This window comes from Armigeres subalbatus, chromosome 1 (assembly GCF_024139115.2).
Source record: "Armigeres subalbatus isolate Guangzhou_Male chromosome 1, GZ_Asu_2, whole genome shotgun sequence".
Taxonomy (NCBI): domain Eukaryota; kingdom Metazoa; phylum Arthropoda; class Insecta; order Diptera; family Culicidae; genus Armigeres; species Armigeres subalbatus.
This window is the reverse complement of record NC_085139.1, coordinates 35,011,860-35,032,734: the sequence shown is the minus strand read 5'-3', so window position 1 is coordinate 35,032,734 and position 20,875 is coordinate 35,011,860. Positions and strand designations below refer to the sequence as shown.

Below are 20,875 nucleotides of genomic sequence, written 5' to 3'. Positions count from 1 at the left end.
TAATGTGCACTCATAACGATTAATGAAGGGGCGGGGCTAATGGGATTACTTCATTAGATATAAGAAAGCTGCTTTTCCGCGCGCGCGAGCCAGTTCGATCGGGTTTCCACAGACAACGGACCGTTCGGAGAATTATGAATTCTAAGAATCCAATGAAACTTTCTCGAAAGATTCTGAATTTGGTTATGAGATGTTGTTTATCTAAGATGCGTATTGTTGCGAGGAAAGACAAAGTTTCTTAATATTACCAAACATTATCTCTTGGCATCTGTCTATTCAAGCGACGTTCACTTATGGGTAGTTGCTGTAGGTAGATAGTTTTCACAAAGGTGGCGATTTTATTGATTCTATACAAAAGAAAGTTGATCCGACTATCCGAAATAAACTTTCTTCAAAGTTCAAAACTCAATCGTAAATAGCGAATTTGATAGCGCGTCGGAGGGAGATGATGTAGTGAATTTTAATGGATGGGATCACTAACAGCAACCAAACTACCACGCCAAACCCGATGCCACCGAAACAGTCCATTTTCGCAATTACCTCTTCCTTTTCGTAAAATGTTGGTCCTGAGAAGAACCGATTTTCTTTTCCCAATTCCCATTCCAATCACTAACTGCATCCAATCGCTTGTGTAAATTTGCAGCATTGCCACACTGCCACCCACTTCGTGCTGCTGTGTCCGCTTCGCTGCATCTGATGTCGAACCGCCTTCTGTGGAATCTCGATCAAAATGGCTCGCGCGCGCCGAACAGCAGCTTTCTTGTATTTAATAAATTAAACCCGTAAGCCCCGCCCCTTTGTGAGCTGATATAGAGTAAATATAATGTGCACTCATAACGATTAATGAAGGGGGGGGCTAATGGGATTACTTCATTAGATATAAGAAAGCTGCTTTTCAGCGCGCGAGCCAGTTCGATCGGGTTTCACAGACAACGGACCGTTCGGAGAATTATGAATTCTAAGAATCCAATGAAACTTTCTCGAAAGATTCTGAATTTGGGTATGAGATCAATCGTAAATAGCGAATTTGATAGCGCGTCGGAGGGAGATGATGTCTGTCCAAGCGACGTACACTAATGGGTAGTTGCTGTAGGTAGAAAGTTGATCCGAAATAAACTTTCTTCAAAGTTCAAAACTCAATCGTAAATAGCGAATTTGATAGCGCGTCGGAGGGAGATGATGTAGTGAATTTTAATGGATGGGATCACTAACAGCAACCAAACTACCACGCCAAACCCGATGCCACCGAAACAGTCCATTTTCGCAATTAACTCTTTCTTTTTATAAAATGTTGGTCCTGAGAAGAACCGATTTTCTATTCCCAATGTTCCTTTCCAACTAACTGACACCACAATTTGTAATACATTTTGATAATTTGGTGCGGGATCGCCACAGTGCTATTTTTATGGTCAACCTTTTCTTCATATGAAATTCTGGTTCGTTGAGGTTGAATGATCTGCAGCAGGGATGCCAGATACAATTTTTAAATGTCTGTGTTAATCTCATTAAAATGTCTGTATTTGTCTGTATGGGGCTTCAGAGGTATACTGGGAATAAAAAATTACTAAAACTCATACATTTTTGATATCAACTCTTTCCCAACTCCGCCAAAATCTGGTTCTGGGGTTGTTCACCCAAGCATGCTCTGATCGAATCTTTCCGAATGAATAGCGGAAAAGCCTCGTTGTACCCATCCACAAAAAAACAATACCTCTGGAGATGTCACAATGTACCGGCCTATTTCTCTGACAAGAGGTGTCTTCAAAGCCGTGGAAAGGTTTGTAAATCAGCGGCTGTAAATTAGAAGACAATAATAGGTTCGGCTTTCGCTAACAAGCGTTCCGCCCGGAATACGGCACGGGCACATACTTCGCATATCTGGAAGTTGTACTGCACGACGCCTATAACGACGGCAAGCACGCAGATCTAGAACATTTCATCAGGACTTCTAACAGTGGCAAGAATGGGGATTCTCCGGCAACCTCCTTGCTTTTGTCCGGAACTTGGTAGACTCTGACAACCAGCAAATGCGTTCGAGGACACGTCCTCATTCCGCTGGTTGGGTGACTAACCCATCTCCAACAAAAAGATTGTGGAAGTTCTCGAAGTCTTCATTGATCGGGGACTCTCGTTCCTTTCGCACTTCCGCGAGCTCAAAGTAAATTGTCGGACCAGAGACAACGTGGTTCGGACCTTGTCTCATCCTCATCGAACCAACAACAGGAAGTCCTTCAATTCATACGTTCAAGCAGCCTCAGAATTGTTACTCGCAACACCAGCCGAGTCTGCCTGTGCTGAGGCTGGCATTCTGCCACCGTGTGCTGGCGGCCATCTGCCGCTAGCCGACTCGTGCGCCGCAGCCACTGCTGGAGAATACAAGATCCCTCTCCTAGCTGAAGGGCCTGGAGTCGACACACTACGGCATGCGACGAATATAAATAGTTTGCAATTTCCGCATGGGTGCCAATTCCGTGGCTCTTAGAAAGTCGGTTGTTGAGCCACAGATATTTCCACAACTATGAACACAGTTCTACGGATAGGTGGAGTCGGCATTGGGGTCACTGGGACCGGTTTCACTATCTCGCACCGCCTCCCAGATATATGCTGGATTGTTTCGGCAGCCACAGCGCCGTATTCTACCCGAGCAGGGAACCCATTCTCATATTTTTAGACTCTGCCACCGCCATCTCCACATTCCAGAGTGATAAGCCTAAGCACAACAGGATCCAAAGCATCTTAGCGAACTTGCTTTCGAACACAACCTTCCCTTGGATCCTGGGGCACTGCGGAGTGCCTGGCAAAAACAAGGTGGATCTCCTTGCCGAAGCTGGACATCAGGGCCAACATTTAACGACATCCGTCCCGTTTGGTGATGTCAAAACCTGCATGAAGAAAATCATTTGAGAAAACTGAGAAAAACTGGACAACTACATCCGTTTACCTCCGGAAAATTAAAGGGACCACATCGGCGTGGACATATGTTCCCTATTTAAAAGAACAGCAGATCATCTTCCGGCTCCGAATCGGACACAGGCGGTTCTTGCATAATTTCGGCAGGAGCCTTTTTTGTACTATCTGCTATGTCTGTGACGTTAGCAACTCTGAGGTGCATTTTGTTCGCGGATGCTTGTAAAATCAAGTTCTTCCATTCAAGTATTCAAGTTCACCTTCGAATTACTTATAAAATCTTTATGAAGTTTGTGCAATTATTCCAAAGAATATACATTTAAGCATATTACAGACTTACTTCAAGAATTCCGAACTAAAATTCTGGGTCCTTAGAAAAATTGATTCGATTCTTTGGTGTTGTTTTCAGGATTCCCTACGTCATGTTTCCAGAAGAAACATTAGGTTTTAATTTATACTGGAATCATCATCGGAGATTCTCAGTTTTACATGATTTTTTTCAGATTTGGTTTTTCTCCAAAGATAACAAATGTCTGTAAAAGTCTGTAACATCAATCAAAAGTCTGTATAATGTCTGTAATCTGCATGATGTCTGTATGCAAGACCAAATGTCTGTATAAATACAGACATGTCTGTATATCTGGCATCCCTGATCTGCAGCAACACATCGAGCACCACCACCAATGCGATGGATTTTCTTTGAAAATGTTATTAGGGTCTGTTCAAATATTACGTAACGCAATAGGGGGTGGGGGGTTGTTTGATTTTTGTTACGTTTTGTTACACAAAATATAGGGGGTGGGGGTCCTTCGAAATATTGTTACGCGTAACAAGTTATTTCCAAAGGGAAAAATATTTTGAAAAATTCAAAAAATATTTATTATCTTTGAAAAAGCATGAAATATACAAAAGATAATAATTTATTGCACCGTCCTTCAAATTCTACTAAAATTAAAATCTATTTTAAAAATCGCATTTGTTACGTGTTACGCATAGGGGTGGGGGTGGTTTTGAAAATTGTTACGGATTGTTACGCGGGGGTGGGGGGTTCTTAAAAAGAACATTTTTTGCGTTACGTAATATTTGAACAGGCCCTTAGCGCCTCCATGATGCTGTGTCCGCTCCGCTACAATCGCTTAGATGCGTCTGCTATGCGTGAAATCTTGTTCAAACTGAGGATTAGATCCAAACCCGCAAGTGATTGACTTTTGATGTCTGTGCTAGTGATGCATGTACGTGATTGGTTAGTTTACCTATTTCTAAACTTTTTATCAATTATCGATAATAAATAGTTGAAAATCAGTATTTTCAAATAAATACAAAGAAGCGTTGACTCATCCTTGATCGAATGGTCCAAAAAAATTGAAAATCCATCGAGAAACGGCTTAGATATTAAAGTTTAAAGTCTATCATATTTTCGTGACGGTCCCCGATTTTCGCAATCGTAAAGTGTACCCCAATATAGAAAACACAGACGTAGTCCTACGTCAAAAAAATCAATTACCTAAAAACATAAAATCATGAAATTGTGAAAAAAAAATGATCAGCCGGTTGCATATACGGATTGGTTAAATGAAAATGTCTGTATTGGGGTTTATCGATCTATTCTTATTGATATAATTGAATATATTGAGAGATGATATACTAGACTAAATAGAGCGCGATTTTGCCTAGAACATCCCGTTTCGAGCTCGATCTATGTCGCTGCCTCGTCGATTTGCCTTGACCACCGGTTCCCTAGGAAGCTGCATTGCGCGGTCAATGTTACGAACCGCCTGTTCGTATATTCCGGCTTTTGCCGTGTGCACCAGGTCCGCGGGTTTCTTGAACGTCGCAATCGGCGAAACCGTTGGTCTGCGAATTGACCCGGAGGACCCTCCACTTCTGCTGCTGGAGCCCAGCGACATTTTCGAACTTTGCGACACAAGCGAACTCCAACGGGACCCACTTGCAGGGCCAGCACTTGGAACTCGCGGAGTTCGGGGGCTCCCATCCTTCGCTTGTGCGATACTCCATAGGGAATCCTTCTGGTTGCAAAGCCACAGGGGACTATTTGGTGAGGCCGTAAGCATTCCAGGAGATTTTCGTTGCTCTCGCAGTTTACGGATCAACACACGTTCCTCCTTCACGGCCGCATCCAACGATTCATAGTGTTGCTTCAACTTCTCGATGGATTTCTTTTTAGTTTCGTACTTCTGCAGCTTAATTTCCAATTGGCCGGCAATGAATGCATCCTGTTTATCCCGCTGGAACTGAGCCACCTTCAGGGCTTTGGTCAACAGCTTTTCCGCCGGAACGAAGTAATCTTTCAGGTCCTCGGGAAGTGTTTCCGGTCGTATTTCAACCGTACGGCAAGGGATCTGACAAACGCAACACTGATCCGGCCTGGTGATGCAGCCGCGACAAAACATGTGCCGACAGGATGATAGAAACAATACGCCAGGAGTTTTCGGCCTCCGGAAGCAAACTTCACAAAATTGGATCATTTCTATGCTTTTATATAAACGAGAACGCTACGGAATGTGGACACGGATCAATCGAAGAACATCCAGAATAACAATCTAATATTATTTAACATAAAATAAATAAACAGAGACAAAATGACTGTTTTGGACTCGAGAGTGCAAACAAAAAGTGACAAAAACGTCGAAATGCAGTGAGTGCAAATAATTCACTCGAGTTGAGTGTCAAATTTCATGAAAAGTGAAAAAGTAAAAATCGATGTTCATCAATAGCACAGCGAAAAAAATCGTTTAAATATTTATTAATTTATTTTATATTTTGTTTTCAATTTAGGATGCGCTTCATTTCCAGATTCGCAGATTCTCATTATTTTTGACGTAAACTACGTCTAAGGGGAAGACTCGGATACAAAAAAGTAAAAGTAAAACGAAAATTTCCAAAATCAAGACCGTCACGAAATTAGGATAGATTTCAAACGTTAATAGCGTTTTTATCTTTCGGTTCGAAAACTCTCCAGCAATTTGTCAAATCCATTGGAACTATTGATTAACAACGGTAAACTATTGGAAAATTCAATTTTCTATACCAAGTAAAAATTTCAGAATCAAACATAGCGCGTTTTAATCATAGGTAATTGCCTACTTTTTAGCTATTATCTATTATTGAATTATGCATGATGTATGAATAGGAGCTAATAGGAGTGCTTCCTTCATCATTGACCCTCGATAAAACTCGATAAAAGTAGAAACATTGAAATGTGACAACATTATATAGGGTAAAATACCCAACAGTGGGCTTCCTGTTAGTGGTATTTCACTTCGTTTTTTTGCACCGGTTTTTATACGTAGCACTAAGGGGTAACTGGACCAAAATTCTGGCCAAAATTATATTTCGGCGTTTTCTGGTAGGTTTTGCATTTATGATGCAAAAACATAGTAACAATCGATTTTCGAACATTTCTACAGGTGCAAATTCACCTACCAGTGAGAAATGACCTTTCTTGATATGTTCAAAAATGAAATTATAAACTGATACAGAAGCGACAGCTCCATGACAGTTCATTTTTTCACACACTGTTGTCCTTAATTCACGTGGGGAACATGGAAAATGAAAAATCTCGCGTAGCGTTTGATAAGGGCCTATTACAGAAAGGTAAACATTAATCGATTCAAAACAAAACATTAGATTTTCAGCACCCATTTCACAAGTTTATTATATTTCTAGCAGCGAAAGCTACCCAGAACGTACAATCAACACTGATTACTCACGCATAACATCAGTTGCATCGTAAAATTTGAAATTGATTAAACAAAAGTCTGGCTATTGTTTTTGCACCCTTATGGGTCGTTCATAAACTTTTTGTTTAAAACATTTTCATCTTACAATAACATAGGATTGATTATTTTTGGAGAGGAAATGTTTCTTTCTATTTCCTGTTTTGGTCCTATGTACAAGGTTGCCTCATATGGTTACTTCACTTAAGACCAAGTAGACTGCTTATTCGAATTGTTTCTATTTAGCTTGAAGTGGCACTTGCCCGTTTTATTCTCTACCCCATATTATTTCTTTGCTTCAACTTGTCTACATAATATCAACTATTATGTATTTAAGTTATATCGAGATTTACATATCTGTTGTCACTGCAATCGCCAAATTCAATACAATTGATATTTAGATTTTTCATAAGATTGGTTAGTGGGAAGGAGATGAAAGATAATAGAGAATTGCTTTGTTGAGATTTAAATGAGTAGCAGATACCCCAAACTAACATTATTATTTGAGGATTAGATTACAAAATTGTAGTAAAAAGTTTTTTTTTTAATCGGCTCCGTAACGCCCTACAGCATTTGAGCCTATCAAATGAACGAATGAATAACAAAAAAAACAGAGTATGTTACTGTTGTATTAAATCATGTCTATGTGTCAAATGCCTCGAAAACCAGAAAAAGCTATCTGCGGAATTTTTCTGCCTATATACTGTTGAAAACAATGGCGGAAAATATGAAAACAACCTATTTTGAAGTTACTCGCAAATTCGTTTGCGGTCGAGTGCGGACGATCTTTAACCCGCAATGGAAAGATGAAAGCCTATAGTTTCATGTGTGTACAATCTCGTAGCGGAATACGAGGGAGTACTTCTACTTTTTTAATAATGAAGTTTGTTAAAAAATGTCAAAAACTCCATGTTATTTATGTTTATGAAATAATATCTTAATGTTAAATATAATTTATTTCAACTCATGGAGGACCTAGAGCAGTCTATAAATGATCATTTGTATACTATAAACCTAACATTATATGTGTTGTTTAGATTAGTCAGCAGTGGTAACTGATCTTTGTCTTACGGCACGCAAAAAACCATCAAATTAACATGATTTTTGATATGTTGTCATTAATACTAATAAGGAAAAACGTAAAAATTTCAATGACACATAATGGAGATAATATTGAAGAATATTCTAAAAATATAATACTATGCAAAAGTTCGAAAAACGAGAAAGGGTTTTTGGCCAGCCATTTGTTCTAGCTACTCCACCGTGCGTAGTTTACGTCGTGCGGTCGTATCTTCTACACAACGCTTCTAATTTTTTTTTGCTTTAAATAGAGCAAAATGCCCAATAGTGGACCCCCTATAGTAGCGGAATTTTGGTCTTCCTATCATAAGGAGTAGAAATTTTCAACATATTAATTCTGCTTGATATCTAATGGCAGCTAATGACAAGTTCTGCATCTAGAGGTGTGTGCCGGTCCGTCGCCCGGCGGCGGCGGCGTCACGCCGAAATCCATTTCAGCCGTGGAAATTTTTTACCTTTTACGTTCGTTTCTTGAAGATTTTTTTCTGCATTTTTCCAGAATGTTTTTAAGACCTCAACGGGAGAACCTTTTGAATTTCGTCGGAAAAATCTAATAAACTACTCTCGAAAATTCTCTGAGCTTCTCCAAAACATTCAATTGGATATTTTTCGGATTTTCCATGGCAACTACTTTGAAGTTTTGAGAATTACCTTAACTGGTATGCTCAAGTTAACGCCGTCTGCAACAAAGTTTATGCTTTGCACTCCCTAGTTTTGCACAGACATTGCACTCCTAAACATAATAGGATCCAACTGGCTAGATCACCTTTGGTTCCTTTGTTTGATTACGGCGATACGCTGTTTGGTCTAGTTTCCATGAAAATTTTAAACAAATTGAACTTAGTATTTAACGCTGTCACAAGATATGCTTTCGTCACCGTGCTGAGCGATTCCAAGCAACAGCATCAAAATTTAAGAAAATTTTTAATTCATGATTTTCTATTGAGTTGAAACTTTGCACAGTTTTTCAATTTCATCTAAATCGTCATTTTTCGATATCAAATCTTCATATTGAGTCACGACTAACTTTTCAAAAGGGTGTATGTGAAAATGGTTCAAAAATATTTAAAAAGCTGCACAGCAAAAACGGAATGATAAGAAAATTATTTTGAGCTTTTTAGTGGAATGTCTTCACTTGTCCTAAGACGAGTTTATACCATCCCATTGAATTCCACCACTTAATTGTATCTTGACAGATACGTATTTCGACCTCAACAGTAAGGCCGTCTTCAGTGTCTCGTACTTGACTCGACTTAGTCAAGTCAAGTACGAGACACTGAAGACGGCCTTACTGTTGAGGTCGAAATACGTATCTGTCAAGATACAATTAAGTGGTGGAATTCAATGGGATGGTATAAACTCGTCTTAGGACAAGGGAAAAACGGAATGTTCGATTGTTATGATTTTTTCAGCAAAGTTAGACAACTAAATGGTGATTCTTAAGAAAATGTGCACAGTAAAAAAAAAATTTTTTTGCCTTTAAAAATATCACTTTTGTCACAAAAACTCAAATATCTCAAAACCCTATCTTTTTTCTAACGTAATTTTTTTAGGGAAAACGGTCCATTATATTAGCTATCTACCATAAAAATTTGGTGATGGTAAACTAATAAACAAAAAAGTTATGACATTTCAAACATTTCACAATTTTCACATATAGTAAACAAAAAAAAATTTCCGTGTATTTTTTTTTTTTCAAGAATCGCAGTTTGATGCTGATTTTATTGTTAAGGGCCTTGCGTGAGTTAAACAAGTTGTTTGTATGATATTCCATATTTATGTATTCATCGATATTATGTATATTATATGTATAAATATTGTCTGTTTCCTTGGTAACAAAACGCGCCGACCATTTTTTAGGCACTTTCAAAATCGTCGCCAACATCTTTATTCTAAAATTATGTTAGTTTTATTAGTAAATAATGTCAATCTGCATTAAAAACAAGGCTCAATTTTGGGAAATAATGTGATTATTGAGTATATACAATTTTGTTCACAGTTGATTTGACAGATCTTATGGCCATTTCTGCTGGCGACGATTTTGGCGTCAATTTGTTTTGCGACGATTTCAAATCGTCGGGGCCGATAAGGTGGGAAATTGATAATATTATATGTATAAATAAATAAAAATGAATTAATATTATCCTAAGTATTAAATTAAATGTGGCAGTTACACAGTGTTGTTATAGAAACTCTAAGAGTTTTGGGTTTGAATTTTGGTATGGGTTATGATATCATGAAAACAGTTTATTAATACTTATTTTTTATTTATTTTTATTCAAATTTTTTAAAATATCGAACACTTTTGAATTATTATCAGCACAGTTTGAGTAAAGTTTTGCTTTAATTTTATTTTCCGACAATGGAATGAAACAGTGAAATTTTTGGGTTCCTTGGATCGTTTTCGCGTTATTAAATTGCTCGCTGAGCTCTGAAGCCTTTATTTCGTACTCTTCAGTAGTAGTAAAACAAAATGATAATTTGGTTAAATCTTTTTCTTTTCTACGATTTGCCCAATCAAAAGTTCTTTCGCAGTTTTAATTGGATGCTCACGTTCTTTGGCTAAACTTGCTCTTGTGGCCATGCGCTTTATTGTTCCTCCAATAGCATCACAAGGACCTTTGCCATGTGATGTAGCAAAAAATGCCATTCTGCATCAATTCCGTACATTGATTTAAATTGACATAGGCTCGAAAAATTCTTACGATTTTTGTACTGCGACGCTGCTCCATCAGACATGAAATATATCTTTTGACTTCTTTATGCTTATCAACGCGTAAAAAGTTAATCATTTTTTCAATGAACAAGTTTACGGATACTGAATCGTGTCTTAAATCTTCGGAAATTATAATAAAACTTAAGTGTTCAATTTGCGTACTTCCATTAAAATAAATAACGAATGGATGAATTGTAGCTTGTTGTACGTTCCAGTGATGGGACTGCACTTCATCTTGCAATACAAAGCTGTAATTTTCAGAAAAATCACAAATGACTAAAATTCACCATTTTGTAATGTATTTTTCGAATTTTTAAAAGCTGGATTGTTCTGTTTTAATGAAATCGTGAGGGATTAAACTTTCTAATTTCAAGCAAAATATGACACAAACTCATCTACAGGTTTTACAATAGTTTCTATGTCACACCTATCCGTGGTCACCCATTGCTCAAATGATAACTGATCAATATATTTTTCTTCAAACTCAGCGAATAAAGTATTTTCCAATGATGAAGAATCTGGACAATCCGAACAAGATCGTAGATAGCAATTTGATGTTGTATTTTCACACAAAAGACTACCAGTTAACATTTTAATATCCTTTGTTAAATTGATTCTTTTCAAACTATGTAAAATAAGATTAATATTCTCATGGGTTGTGCACACACACACATCATGTGTTCCTGAATTGAAAAGAAGCTTACATTGCCTTGGCCGAAGGCTTGCAAATGAGGAAAAACCTATTTTAATATTATCGTGAATTTCCATCTTTCCATCTTTTTTTACTGATACATAATCTTTTTGACCAGGCATAGCTCGACTTACTTCATCATCTTCAAAATATTGAACTACTATTTCTTTTGTCTCATCTGTTAATGCAGTACTAGACCTAGTATTTTTGGTTGAAAGACAGTTATTCTTCAATTGTTTTGCCTCTTTTACTGTATTTCTATTGGTTTTGAACTCATCAATGGCATCCTGAATAGACCACGAACTTGGCAGCATCGACAAAATCAATAATTTTTCTTTCCTTGTCGTGGCTGCATTCGAGAACCTTTCCTTCATATTTATAATTACCTCATCGTAGTCTGTATTTTCCACATCATCAGGTCCTAATTTGAAGAGGTTTCTTCGTACAGCTTCGTTTATTTCACGGTATTTTTTCTCCGGGTAATAAACGTAGTCCATCTTACTCCATTTAATCGGAGTCACTTTTATCCCAGCTATGCCCTCGTTAAAGCGTTCGATGTTGACCTTTTGGATACACTCATCTTCCGATTGATTTGTTGAAACAGATTTCGCTGATGGTACGGTGGCAAGGCTCTCAGCACTTAATACTTCTGGTAATTCCTCAGTTGTTGTCGATACATCTGGCAATTCCTCAGTTGCTGTCGTTTTCGAACTTCCTGCGCTCTGCTCAACCGATGATATACAGATTGCTCTTTTGTCAACGTTTAGACGGCAGGACGTGCAAATGCGTAAATTTGTATTCAATGTGGACATTGGAGCATAACCAGTCGCTTTCAGTTTATCTATGGTGCTTTCGGTGAGATTTCGTAACTCTTTTGAACACTTTTTTCCATCAAACGGCCTACAACAGTTGAGAAAGCGGCTACTCATGTTGTTCGTAATATTTCAATAAACAAAATCACTTTTAAGTTTTTACTGACTAGTTTGGTGTCATTTGCTTGACTGAAGAAAAAAATTACTATAAGATCTTTAACAACCTTAGTAGTAGTAATTTTTTGCTTTTTCGTGAGCATTGTCATGGTATGTACCTATCATGCATTTGTTGTTGTTGAAGATACCCGTTTCCTCCCGATCATAAAGTCTATTCTCTAAGAGGTATATTTTTTGCAGGTAAACTATAGACGTACACGTGTATATAAATCTTTGATTTTGCAGCTTTTGTCTTAAAAATAACATTTCTGATATGTTTCTATCAACGTTATTATCAACAGGTTTCAACACTATTAAAATAATTTTTCGCCAGTCACGTGCAATGAAAATTATGACACTATCAATACTTTTGATCACAACACTGGATCGTGTCTAAGTTTCTTATAGATGCTATGAATAATTAAATCAAAATATCATGAAAACAACTTGTTTAAATCACGTCCCTTAACAATAAAATCTGCATCAAACTGCAATTCTCGAAATAACTTACACAGAAAAATTTTTTTTACTAAATGCGAAAATTGTGAAATGTTTGAAATGTCATAACTTTTTTGTTTATTAGTTTACCATCACCAAATTTTTATGGTAGATAGCTAATATAATGGACCGTTTTCCCTAAAAAAATTACGTTCGAAAAAAGATAGGATTTTGAGATATTTGAGTTTTTGTGACAAAAATGATATTTTTAAAGGCAAAAAAAATTTTTTTTTTACTGTGCACATTTTTTTAAGAATCACCATTTAGTTGTCTAACTTTGCTGAAAAAATCATAACAATCGAACATTCCGTTTTTGCTGTGCAGCTTTTTAAATATTTTTGAACCATTTTCACATACACCCTTTTGAAAAGTTAGTCGTGACTCAATATGAAGATTTGATATCAAAAAATGACGATTTAGATGAAATTGAAAAACTGTGCAGAGTTTCAAATATTTTCGAAATGGTCGCTCAGGATCGACTGACATGCCCCCGTGGAATGCCTCTGCTGCAAAACTTTGGAACGATTCACCCAGAAATTGCAGGAATGAACGATATCTTATTTCCTTTAAGAGAAAAATTGGATGCGTTTTGAATTAGTAGTGCATATAGTAGTTAAGTGTACCGGTGTACATAAGAGCATACCCAAGTAACCATGGAGCTATATATTGTGTATCCGGAATAAATTTATACCACTTTTTATACCGAAGTTGGATTTTTCTCCAGATACAGGCAACTTTCCCAACTTCAGAAGTAGTGCGCTGGTTTCGCCTAAAGATGCACTAAACAACGCATCAATTAGTTTGACAAATAAAACTTCGGAAGAAAGTTCGGTTTGGAAGTCCCGACTTCCGAATTCTAACTTGGTGCTACGCCGACAATATGCTTGCAAATAATACAGCCATTAAAGTTGACTTAAAATGGAAAAAGGCGTTCGATAACTGCAAGTCATTTAACTGCAATTCTTTTTAACTGCAATTCGATAGTTGCAACAGTTTTGCAGTTATCGGACTGCTAAACTTCAAACAGATGTCAAACTCAATGACAGCTGCATTGCGCTACACATTTAGATGCACTTTTATTGCATCTGACGTCGATTGACAACCGTTTGACGTATAGAATGCGTTGCAGTTATCGAACGGCATTCGTTAACTGAAAAGAAACATTTTGCAGTTATCGAACGGCTACTGTAATGCTTCATTACTTTGACATGTTGAAATAAAATATTATAAATTCAGTAGAAAACCGAATTATAGCCGCTATCGAAATTGGATTTTTCTCACAATCCATACGTTAAACCTAATTTCGGAAGTGGCGCGCTGTATAGCACATCACCAAATGAAAACAGCGCACCACTTCCGAAGTTAGGTTTAACGATTAGATTGTGAGAAAAATCCAACTTTGTTAGCGGCTATAACTCGGTTTTGCACTGAATTGATAATGTAAGTAATGCATCACTGTATTCGTGATGCTAAACTATTGTATCGTTGGTTGACAAATGATGAATAAATGCATCTTTACATCGTTAAAACTGATCTAATGCAATTAGCATTTAATATGCTGATCTGTGATTGATTACATGCAATAATTAATGCTTGGTGGTTACTTGGGTATACTCTGGAAACCATGAGGCGGTTATTTATGTAATTATGTTGTATTAAATTAATAGAAATAGAAAATATAATTTTTCCGAATTTACAAGGAAGCACTTAGGAATTTCCAAGAAAACTGTTTCAAATTTCTACACGATAATGTTCAGAAAATCCATGGAAGTTTCTGAAAGTATTCGTCGAAATTTACACAGAAAATTATTCAGATTTTCTACGGAAGATTGTTCAATGTGGACATCAACAAAAAATTGGATTTCAAAGGCAAATTGTTCGAAATTTTTATAGGAAATTCATTGGAATTTGAATAGGATTTTTTAAATTTTCTATGGAATTTTTTTCGGAATTTCTACGGTGAATTTCACAAAATTTTAATCGAAATGGTTCAAAACTTTCACATGATTTTATTTTTAGTTTTACGGGAAACCGTTCGATATTTCAACGAAAAAATCCGATTTTTGAAGGAATTTCCCACAGGGTTTTTTTTTTGTATTGTTCATAAAAAAATCATCGGAAATTCAATGGAAAATTATTAAAAATAGCGAAAAATAACCAGCTTTGCCCGGGTTTAAGGCTACCTTACACCTCGGGAAAATTTCCCGCCGGATTTTGGTCCCCGTGCATTTTGGGATTTTGATTTTCCGTGCCAAAATCCCGAAAACATCGCATATGCAAAAATGCATGGGAAAAAATTCCGCCGACCAAATTCCCGAGGTGTGAGGCTACCTTAAGCTGGGTGGGTGTAAGGCCTTAAAGGCTGCCTTAAGGCTACCTTACACCTCGGGAAAATTTTCCGCCGGATTTTGAACCCCGTGCATTTTAAATGGGGGCGGGATTTTGATTTTCCGTGTCCGAATTCCAAAAACATCGCATATGCAAAAATGCATGGGGAAAAAATCCGTGGACCAAATTCCCGAGGTGTGAGGCTACCTTTACACCTCGGGAAAATTTTCCGCCGGATTTTTGCCCCCGTGTATTTTAAAGGGGGCCGGGATTTTTATTTTCCGTGCCCAAATTCCGAAAACATCGCATATGCAAAAATACATGGGGAAAAAATCCGCGGACCAAATTCCCAAGGTGTGAGGCTACCTTTAAGGCTGCCTCACACCTCGGGAAAATTTTCCAGCGGATTTTGAGCCCCGTGTATTTTAAATGGGGCCGGGATTTTGATTTTCCGTGTCCAAATTCCGAAAACATCGCATATGCAAAAATGCATGAGGAAAAAATCCGCGAACCAAATTCCCGAGGTGTGAGGCTACCTTTACACCTTGAGAATTTGGTCCGCGGATTTTTTCTCCATGTATTTTTGCATATGCGATGTTTTCGGGATTTGGGCACGGAAAATCAAAATCCCGGCCCCATTTAAAATGCACGGGGACCAAAATCCGACGGAAAATTTTCCCGAGGTGTAAAGGTAGCCTCACACCTCGGGAATTTGGTTAGCGGATTTTTTCCCCATGTATTTTTGCATATGCGATGTTTTCGGGATTTGAGCACGGAAAATCAAAAACCCGGCCCCATTTAAAATGCACGGGGACCAAAATCCGGCGGAAATTTTTTCCGAGGTGTAAGGTAGCCTTAGGGCCGATGCCCACGCAGCGTTTTTTCAACGCTGCGTGCACGTGGCGTTGAAAAAACGCAGGTGTGCATCGATGCGGTGACGCTGCGTTACCGCTTTTTCCCGATGCATATCTGCGTCCTTTTAACGCCGTGTGCACGCAGCGTTGAAAAGACGCTACGTGGACATCGGGCTTTAATGTGGCCTTTATGTTGCGAATGTCACATGGTTATTAAACTATTTGCAGCACCGCACTCTAGATCAATTTTTCGTCCGATTATTTTGCTGTCCTCAACAGCTGATACAAAACAGAATTTCAATAATTATTCACCTCTACCCGTCAAATTCAGCCACTTTTTGTACAAACAATCATTAGAGAAAATATCTTGCAAATCGGTCAACCTCAAGAGGAAGGGTCGAAAATCATTTGGCGAAAGCCATTTGGCCGAATAATACGTTAAATCGAAAACCATCTAGCCGAATTGTATTAAGGGTCTGTCTCATTTGAAAGAATAAAACTTAAAAGTGACAGTTCGAACATTTCAAAATCACCCCGTTATAAGAATGGCTGGTGCTACCAGCTGGTGCTATGATTCGATAGCTGTCAAAAGAAATCTTGCTCTGCGAGCAGGGCTATTCGTTAATTATTGAAATGTCACTTTTAAGTTTAATTTCAGTTTAATTGTCCAATTGAGAAAGACCCTAAATACAATAAACGTTTGGGCAAAACGATTATACAACGGAAAACATTTTGGCCCAAATTTTCATTTGACCAAAGGGACATACGGTCGAATTGGTAATATGGCCAAAAAAGCACCCCTCCATAACACGTCGTTTGGCTGAAATGGTCGTTCGGACGGGATAGTTGTTTGACAGAAAGGGCCATTTGCTCGAAAATGTCATTTGGTTCAACGGCCAAATGTTGATTACTGAACGAGTAATATGGTCAAAAATGTCCACCCATTTGACCAAATAAGGCCTTTCTACCAAACAACCATTTTGGCCAAAAGACTTTTTCGGCCGTATGTCCATTTCAGCTAAATAATGGTTTCTAAATTTTCTAATGGTTTATTCGTCCAAATTCGAAAAACAGGTTAGTCCAAAAGCCATCTAGCCAAATTCCATTAGGTCGAATTACCCGTTTGTCCGAAACGGTATTAGGTCGAAAATAGTTTGACCAAAAATGACAATTAGCGTAAAGCGACAAACAGCGGAAAGGCTCATTCGGCCAAATTGATCATTTGACCGAAAAAGTTGTTTGTCCTAACAGTTTATTTGACTGAAAATGTCATTTAGTTGAAATGGTCGTTTGACCGAAAAAGTCATTTGACCAACTATAAATCATTTAGCTGAAAATGTCGTTTGGTAGAAATGGTCGTTAAGCAGAAAGAGTAATTTTGACTCGAAAATGTGCTTTCTGCAAAACAAACATTTCAGTCAAACGGCGTTTTCTGACAAATGACCTAAAGCTGAACGGTTTTTTTTCTGGCAAAAAGACCAATTCAGCCGAACGCCCATCTCGGCCAAATGACCCTTTCGGCTAATTGAGCTATTCGACCAACTGTTTTTTTTTTGGCCAAACTGAACTGTTCGACCAAATGACATTTTCGATAAAATAATTTTAGACTTGATGGGCTTCATTTAATATAAGTCATATAAGCACCAGAGTCTATAATATAGAGTTGCGCAAAGAGGATCTTCTTACAATTATTATGAATGATGCTCTTGTTATTATCTTGGCAACTTTCATTTTTGTTCAACCCTTAGTGACTTCACAGGAGTGTTCACTGCTAAAGCTTTTTAATTCGATAACCAAGTCACCCACAGAGTGCAAACTCGTGAGTTTCTTGTTGCTACTTTATTTGGGGGTGTATTGAAGTTTTTTGAAGCTGTTTCTAGAACAAATCTAATACATTTCAATTTATGCGTTTTAATTCGCCATAATAATCATTAGGCGATAACAATATTTCCGCCTTACCAACAAGCATTTGTTTACTTTGCTCGATAGGTAGACGGTTTGACAGTTCAACAGGTAGATTTGGTTTCACTCTTTACGTTACTCTATATATAATAGACTCTGATAAGCACCATATAAAGGATATCATTAGATATTTCCACGCAAAATTCTGTCGTGTTGTTCTAGGGATCAATCGGAAAAATCTACGGAAATTTCATTGAATCGTCGGCATTTCCTCGAAAAATTCTGCGGACTTCTTCAATTTGAATCGGCGTGATGCGCCGATGCAAAAATGTCGTCGGCGGCAGAATGCCAAAAACTGTCAGCGGCGGCGGCGTGGCGTGTCGTGCACACCTGTAACTGCATCTCCTCTCCACAATACATTAATACATAAAACACTCAAATACACGACGTTATTGCTTTTTGCATTGAAAAAATTCGTTTCGTCGTTGAAAACATTGACATTTGTTTTCAGCGACCGCTTCTCCGATATACCATCTGTACATGTTATTCAGTCATACATAAAAAATAATTTCAAAACTTGCATTTGACGATAAAAATCAGCTAAAAGCTTTATTTCTCGACATCGGTGCACTCACAAAAATCAGAGTTACCAACTTGATAACTCTTCCCTTGTCGCCGAATAAGTGCTCGGCGCGGAAGCCTAATGCTACGTTTAGACAAGGCAAGTGAATTGAGCAAGTCGCTTGAATCGAACGTGAACTGAACGTGTAAACACCTTAATTCAATTCACTTGAACGAAAAGAAAGTTGAACATGTTCAACTTTTGGCAAGTCAATTGAATTCAACTGAGTTGTTCAATTCACTTGCCCTGTCAAAACGTAGCATAAAGTGGAAATTATTTATGCGCAATAATATGCAAAACTTATTTGAGCCATAATCTAAGCCATGCTTAAATCATGCTTATGTATGCCACTGTATCATTAATTTGTTCAACGTAGCGCGAAATCATATCTACAGGCCCTATCATAAATCACCATACCGGTATATAACAATGTTTATGACCACAGAAAGAAAGTGAAAGATGAATGCATTGAATAAAAATAATTGAAATCGCTAAACACCTTTCTCTGTATGTCTTTCTATTTTATCGAATTCGTTCAGCCACAACCAATTGCACCATTCCTTCATCATCATCACACACCGTATCCGCCTGTTCCGGCCCACCAATATCAGGTCACTGAAGATCACACCAATGACATAACGCTGAGAAATCCATTTTCTGGTCAAAAGACCTACTTCGCTCCAGATCCTGATCCGTCACTGCCGAGCAAGACAGTAACACCCACTTCGGACCCACTCAGCGAACCCAGCAATGGAAAATACCTTCCCAATGACCTGCTTATTCAGGCGCAAACTCAAGCCCAAACCCAGTATCTCCCTCAGCCTAACACTGCCCCACTGATACAAAAACCGTACTACGAACTTGTCAACGCAGCTGCCCCACAACCGGGCTACGCCATTCCCTTGGCCACCCAGCCCCAACTTCAACAGCACATTCTCCAACAGACATCAATGCTGCAGGGAATGCCAGTATCGGTTAGTGGACCTTCCGTTGAAATATCCCTCGATTCAAACTAACCAATATCCCCACATTAATTCCAGCTCTACAACCCAACCTATCTCGTGACCCAGTCCAATAACCTTTTCAACAACCACCAACAGCAGCTGCAAACGAACCTTTTCAAACCAGAGTCAAGCTTTTTGGGAGCTGTCCAGGCCCCTCAACCGGATCCAGGAAATATTGTATTCAACCCGTATTCGTTCAAGCACGGAGAACCTGCTGCAAGCACAGGCCAAATACTTGCCGCGACACAAGATCAACTCCAGGAACTACAAAGTGCTGTCACCCAGATACAACTGAATGACCTTCAATCGCAACACTCCAACGATGTACCGACGTATGCTCAACTTGTCGGCCACGAACAACTTACACTCCACCAACAGCAGATTCCACAGCAGAGTCAGCTTGAACAAGAACTCCAACAACAGCTTATCGAGCAACACGACAAAACTTCACGGCACCAACTTACGGAAGGCGAAATCTCTAACCTCCTGAACTACGGAACCATAAATCTACACAATCAGCTCTCCTCAAACGATTACTATCATTACAATGTTGAGCAAGAACAACAACAACAACAACAACAACAACACCCACAAGCTGGTTTTCAACAGCATCAGTATCAAACAACGCTTCCTCAACCACAGCCAACCTATTACGATCTATCCGAAAGACAGGCCGAAAACGATAAAATTCTTGCTCAAGCACAGCAAGATCTTTACCAGCAACAGCAGCAGACCGTTCCAACCCAGTCGTCGGACTATCTGCTAGCCTATCAGGAACATCAGCAGGCCGTCGCCAACGCTCTTGGCGCTACAAACGAAGCGCAGACCACCAAACGAGCAACGGAAGATCCAAAAACAACGACGGCACCACTCCGGATATTTGTCCCCGATGCGGAAAACGAGTATCCAAACAGCGTAAGTTCAAACTTGGGTGTACATCGCATATGATACATTAGAATTTCTCATTTTAGGTTAAAGCGCAGAAGCGAATGGACGAGCTGAACTACGAGTATGCCGACGACGAAGATGGAGCCAATTTGTTTAACACGGAACCGAGTGCCAGAAAAGAGGACGAAAATACACCATCGTCAGAACGCCAGGAAGATTCAACAGGAGATGGCCGAGTCGACAGTGAGATAGACACTGAACATATCGAATACGACAGCGATTTCTACCAGCCGCAGTACAGTAATCATCGATTAGATTGAAAACTTTGACGTAGATGTTGAAGACCGAAATACTCAATGTGCTAAAGTGATAATCATGCTCAAATTTTGTAAACCGATGGTCAGTTTTCAGACCAGTTTTCGTGTGTCGAGGAGGAAGCGTGTGACAAACAAGTTGGCGTGCGTGTTTTGGAAGGTTGACTTCGGAAATTCTAATGCAATACAAAGCCAATCGATTCGTTTGTAACGATTCTACAGTATAGGAACCTAGTGAATGTCTATTGAAACGTTATTTATTAGCTAATTTTAGTGGCGAACAATAGTTCCACGAAACTTAATTTATTTATTTTAATAAAATTCCTTTTATTTTCCCACAAATGAAAGAAAAATACATCTCGCTTA

At 38.4% G+C, this 20,875-nt stretch overlaps 1 protein-coding gene across 2 annotated transcripts in view; it reads left to right on the top strand.

Annotated features, from left to right (window-relative positions):
• The window catches only part of LOC134224042 (probable basic-leucine zipper transcription factor Q), a 48,019-nt gene extending 27,154 nt beyond the window's left edge, over positions 1–20,865 (top strand). The window contains exons 5-7 of one of the 2 annotated variants that reach the window (XM_062703289.1): positions 18,972–19,277; positions 19,344–20,222; positions 20,279–20,865. In XM_062703289.1, the coding sequence (XP_062559273.1) occupies positions 18,972–19,277; positions 19,344–20,222; positions 20,279–20,515 (1,422 nt within the window). In that variant the 3' untranslated portion in view covers positions 20,516–20,865. Of the gene's footprint in view, positions 1–18,842; positions 19,278–19,343; positions 20,223–20,278 lie in introns of both variants that reach the window. The other variant, XM_062703284.1, reaches the window with a different exon arrangement.
• The last annotated feature ends 10 nt before the right edge of the window (positions 20,866–20,875 follow it).